The sequence below is a fragment of the Ambystoma mexicanum genome, chromosome 9 (genome assembly GCF_040938575.1).
Source record: "Ambystoma mexicanum isolate Mex_15411 chromosome 9, UKY_AmexF1_1, whole genome shotgun sequence".
Taxonomy (NCBI): Eukaryota; Metazoa; Chordata; class Amphibia; order Caudata; family Ambystomatidae; genus Ambystoma; species Ambystoma mexicanum.
In genome coordinates, this window is record NC_090931.1 from 1,549,929,784 (window position 1) to 1,549,935,783 (window position 6,000).

At 45.2% G+C, this 6,000-nt stretch overlaps 1 protein-coding gene across 1 annotated transcript in view; it reads left to right on the forward strand.

Annotated features, from left to right (window-relative positions):
* Positions 1–5,711, forward strand: part of LOC138489497 (zinc finger protein 436-like) — a 152,401-nt gene extending 146,690 nt beyond the window's left edge. The window contains exons 5-7 of the mRNA XM_069617240.1: positions 344–418; positions 694–792; positions 3,601–5,711. Of these exons, the coding sequence (XP_069473341.1) occupies positions 344–418; positions 694–792; positions 3,601–4,649 (1,223 nt within the window). The 3' untranslated portion in view covers positions 4,650–5,711. The remainder of the gene's footprint in view (positions 1–343; positions 419–693; positions 793–3,600) is intronic.
* The last annotated feature ends 289 nt before the right edge of the window (positions 5,712–6,000 follow it).

Sequence of the window (6,000 nt, forward strand, 5' to 3'; positions counted from 1 at the left end):
AGTCGCCTTGCACAATTCTGGACTTCCATTCCAGTTAGTGACCTGCATCAAGATACTTTACACTTCTAATATAGCTACAGCATAATAAAGTTGGCCACACCTCTTTAAGGCTTGGAAATGCCGCCAATACACTGTCATTCATGTGCCCTTTGCATGAAGATTGTACTCTTATACATTCTGTAATATATTATTCTGAATTTGGCTATTGTTCAATGTCACAGGAATAAAGCATATTTACTATTTGCTGCTATTACCTGAGCATCGCTTTGGAAACATCATGTTGGTGTAAAGGGCATTTTCCCATGACGTTGTAACTTGTTCTTTGTTGTTTCTTTGAGGACAGATGAAGTCTCAGGTTCAGTGTTTGCTTCTCATCTTGGAGAGGAAGTGGGAGGAAGGAGTCCAGGCCAAGAGTTGGGTGAGTGTCACACATGCTCCTGGGAGCCTCCAGTACTTGGATTGAATGTAAGTGGGATATGATCCTGGCATGAGACACTGCAGGGCTCGCTCGGTTACCCATCTCTTCCCATCGTGTTACAGAATATTCTGGTTTGTTGCATGTCTTGGGTTGGACAATTGGTGGTCCCTCTTCTCCCTGTGTTCCTACAAGTTCCCTTTTTGCTGATGGCAAATGTTATCATACAGGATTTCTGCACCTCTTTTCATAAGACTCTTCTCTTCATGGGATTACAGTACATGCAAGTATTACAGCCATCCCCACGATGCGTGTTGAAGACACGACGGATGCCTGTTCCATGGAGACCCTTGAATCGGAGAGCGGGAGTCCTACAGGTGGGTAGAAGGAACTGGGAGGCGGAGACAGACTCAAACCTTTGGGGGGGATGGAAGTTAAGTCTTTGGCTTCATCATAGGGGGGTGACTTGATATTGTCTGGACAGGCTTTTATCCTCTGCCACTGTAGGGTTGGTGCTGCCATCACATTAATGATTGTTTAAACGTTGTGTAAATACACGCCTCTCAAAGGTGAGTAATTTGACAGGCTTTGACATGTAGCCAGGCTGAGGTTGCAGGGAGCTCTCAAAAGAGCACAACTGCTATGCTCAACATGAAGTGACACGTCACCCGGGGAACAACTGCAACTTCTATTTTGCTGTATTTGCAGGTGTGTAATTAGCTGTTCCATCAGTGGCAGCTGGTGCCATTCATTCTCTGGAGGGGCAAAAATATGAATAAATAAAGAGTTCACAAGACCAGGTGCAGACAGGAAGCTCCAAACAAGGCAGTGCAGAGGCTTCCTCGTGTGAAGTGTGTTACAATGACGGCGAATTGCTTCTACGGAGTACCACATGAAAACATCCAACAGATTTCAAGCCACCAAGAGTACCATTTTCCAACACATTTTCATGCTGCCTTTGCCTACAACATATGCCAGCATTGCCACTGTAAAACACACTTCATGATTCCAACACTCACAATATATATACACACATACATGCCAGTATCTTACCACTGGAAGAAGACATTTTAATGCCTTCTCTGCCCATATATGTCAGTATAGCCAGTGTTGGGTTTGTCCAATAATGGCAACAGTTGCAATAATTAACTGCGTAGATACTCAAGCGTAACGTACTTGCATTACCGTGTGTCCGATGCCCGGTCAGGTAGACTCAGCCTTTCACTCACCCCAAGACCCCAGATGGACTATTAGAGTTGCATGTTGCTGGTAATATCAGTGACACAGATTATAACAAGCTGGAGAATCTGGCATGAAGCGCTGTATAAATCTTCACTAATTACACTTATTTCAGCTGTGCAGAGTATGGCTAGCATATAACACAATAACAACATTTGCTTGACTGGGTCCAGTAAGGCCAGTCTTTGGCACATTAACACCACTTGTTCTGGCTGTGGGCAATGAGGCATGCATATGCCACATTAAGAAAATGTACACTGGCTGTGCACAGTAAAGCCACTATTTGCTACAAGAACAGTCATGTTGGTTTTGTCCAGTAAGGCCAGTGTTCGCTACTGTAATAACACTCCTATTCTCTATGAGCTGTGGAAGTTTCCTGATACATTGTCTTTTCCACGACTAGGCTACAATAGTAGAAAGGCCCGTGGAGAAAGTGTGGGATAACCACAGATTTCGCTGCATGCAACAAATGCGGAGCACGGTGCTGTAGCTGAGCTTCCAGTATTGTATATCATAACTATTCTAATTGCGGACCTTGAAATATTATGGTTTACCGTCTCCAGAGCCCTGGTCCTCTCTAGACTGCACTACTGCAACAGTCTCTTTCTCAATCTGCTTTCTCTCTCCAACCTCAGCAACTCATCCAGAACAGAACCACCAGACTTATCCTTGGCCTCAAGCCCTGGGACCGCATTTCCCCACCCCATCTGTACCCCTTTGATGTTCCCTTGTGCCCCCCCACCCTTCTCGCACACAGGTGATGCCTGTTTTTCCTGATTCTTCTACCGGGCTGCCCCTCCCCCTCCAGCCTACTTCTGCAGGAGTCTGTCCTGATACATTCTGGTTTCACCATCACCGTCTTGTGGCCAGTGCTGGATTTGACTTTTATGGACTTCATTGATTCACAGTGTGTCACCCTTTCTCAACTCTCATGTTGGACTTCCTTTGCATCTTGTACTCATGGTGGCCCTGAATCATGCTGTTCCCATCTTCATCTTGTATCCTGTCTTGCAACATTATGTCTTAGTACTGACTTCTGCATTTGTATTTGCTGTCCCCTCTTGCTTCTCCACTCTTTTTGACTGCTTACTCTGTTCTCTCCTCCTCTCCCTTTCTTCCTTTTCCTATTTCCTGCCCTCCTCCCCTTACTTTTTTCTATGCACTTACTCAGAATTGTCCCTGGACCTTGTATGATGGCAACCTCGTCTGTCTCCTCCCATCTCCCCCTTCCACTTACTTGTTCCCCCGCTCTCCTCCAGCAGTATCTGAAATGTCGCCAGGCCTAGTACGATAGTCCCTTGTTTTAATCCTCCCTCCCTTTCTGCACCTCTCCCTCACCTTTTGTTTTCTCTGGCTTTACCAGAAATGTCGTCAGGCCGAGTACGGTAGTCGCCTGTCTGTTTCCATTTCCTTCCCACTCTCCCCCTCCCTCCCTTCCTTATCTATGTCTTAGCTCTTGCACTATCTGAAATGTCGTCAGGCCGAGTACGATAGTTAATTTCACATCCTTACTGTTCATGGACTATAAGAATGTCATTGTATTTTCCCTTGTTCCCTCCCTTGCCTTGAAGCGCTTTGAAACACATAGTTTATTTATATAGTGCCTATACACAATCATACGTTTGTTCTCATTATTATATATTTAAATTATTACAGCATTTGCTCAGCAAGTCTGAGTTATCTCTTTTTGTTCGAAAGATCTGAGAAGGCTGAAAATAGTTTATTTTGCTATTATTTATTTTAGATTATTAACCTATAAACTGTAGTCAGGTTTCAAAATTGCATTTTTTATGAAGAAATGTAATCTGGTGGGCAGGACTGAAATGGATTCCTTAGGATCCTGCAGTGAGTTAGTGGCAAACGGGGCAAGAAGTCACCGCTCTGCACTGGGTCTGTTGATTTTCAGGATTTCAAATAATATCTAAAACCTCTGCTTTTTCCCATAGATAATAGAATCATCATCATCAAACCCGAGAGTCCGGGAGAATGTGCGTACTGCGATCAGAGCTTTTTGGAGCCCTCTGAACTCATGACACACATGGAGATCCACGTCATTGAGAACTCCTTTACCTGCAGGATCTGCAGCAAGCGTTTCACTGAGATTCCTGCTCTAATCATGCACCAGAACTCGCACACAAGTGAGAAACGCTATAAATGTGCAGAGTGTGATAAGAGCTTCACAAAGAATTCACATTTATGCCAGCATCAGAGAATCCATACTGGGGTGCCACCTTACCAGTGTACAGAGTGTGAGAAAAGCTTCCCTCAGAAGGTGCATTTGGCCACCCATATGAAGGTTCATACTGAGGAGCGACCGTACCAGTGTGCAGAGTGTGGGAAAAGCTTTACTAACAGTACAGATCTGCGCAGGCATCAGAGAATCCATACTGGGGAGCGACCGTGCCAGTGTACAGAGTGTGGGAAAAGCTTTGCTAACAGTTCAGATCTGCACAGGCATCAGAGAATCCATACTGGGGAGCGACCGTGCCAGTGTACAGAGTGTGGGAAAAGCTTTGCTAACAGTTCAGATCTGCACCGGCATCAGAGAATCCATACTGGGGAGCGACCGTGCCAGTGTACAGAGTGTGGGAAAAGCTTTGCTATGAATTCAGATCTGTACAGGCATCAGAGAACCCACACAGGGGAGCGACCTTACCAGTGTAAAGAGTGTGGTAAAAGCTTTGCTAAGGGCTCTGCTCTGAACAGGCATCATCAGAGTATCCATTCAGGGAAGAAACCATACCACTGTACAGAGTGTGGGAAGAGCTTCTCTCAGAAGTCAAATCTCTACACCCATCTGAGAGTCCATACAGGGGAGAAGCCCTATGAATGCACAGAGTGCAAGAAAAGTTTCAGTCAATCCTCAGCCTTGATCTACCATAAGAGAAGCCATACAGGAGAAAAGCCCTTTGAATGCACAGAATGCAAGAAAAGATATAGACATTCCTCAGCATTGACATACCATCAGAGAAGCCATATAGGAGAAAAGCCCTAAGAATGCGCAGAAAACAAGAAAAGATTCAGTCACTCTCAACCAGGAACAGGCATCAGAGAATTCACACTGTGAGAACGCCCTTGAGTGAACAGAGTGAAATTAAAGCCTCAGTAAGCCGTCAACCCTGAGCAGGCGTTGGAGGGTTCATGCCAGGATGTATCAATGTTTCATAAAAGAACAAATCCTAGGGTACGTCAGAGGTGCCACACGAGGAAACCCTCAGAGGTTGCATCTTCACGACCGTCAGAAGATCCATTCTGGGAACAAGTGCCAAGAGGGCACGGTGTGTGACAAGTACTTTAACCCTTTGACTGCTCAAACCACTGAAAGGACCCCGTACTGCTGTTATAAAAAATGTCCTTAGAGTTGCCCAGGATTCGAGGGGGGCACACATCCTCCTAGCCCTGCCTCAAAACGATTTAAAAGCCCACTCTTTAGGACATAGATACATGCCCTTAGGGCACTTAAAAGGTCAATCATGCATGACACCCAAGAGGATATCAGAGATGGGACCTCAGTGCTGAAACTTCATACATCAATAATGTACCTGCCGAGGTCTTATCGCTCTGTATATCAGATGTGTGGTCATACAGCAGCAAAGGGGGATAATTAAGTTCAACAATATCCGATCTGCAGGATTGGAAACTGGGCACTGGACACAGGAAGATTAAAAGATGCGGAGTTGCTCCCACTTAATACGCAGAACGTTATCCCAGCATGTCCTGGCTCGGATCCCTTCACACTATGAATCTATTCAAACCAGAGGCTAAAAAGGGGATCTTACCTGGGAAGAAATGTAAACATTGAAATAAATAAAGACAAGAGACAAGTACAAAAATCATTGTAAGAAAATGAAACAAGGGAAAAAACAATGGGGCGCAGCACAGGTGTAGTGGCAAACACTAAGAACCAGTACAAAGCTGGTCTGCTGATTATTTTATAAAATTATTTATTGTGCATTTGTTAGTCGCTTATGCAACAAGTAAATTGTGTTTCAAAGCTCCCACAGGGTCACAGGGAGGGAACATGGGATTGAAACAATACATACACTGCAGGATTAAGACAAAGCTACTAGGACTTTTGAGTATTCAGAACGTGCAAGTGCAGAGAGAAGAGGGGAGGATGGAGTGGGGGTAAGTGCTGGAGTGTCGGTGCTTGTGGGTGAGCATCAGATGTAAGTGCCAAGTGTATAGTAAGTGCTATGGAGTGTGGAGCTGCAATAAGGTGTGTCAGTGCAGGCCTACAGTGGGTGTGGAGGCAAGTGCTTTGTCTAGGCAGAAGCTGAGGCGATTGGGTGTGGAAGTCCAGGCCCCGAGGACACCTATGGACCCTGCTAACCAATCGTAGCAAT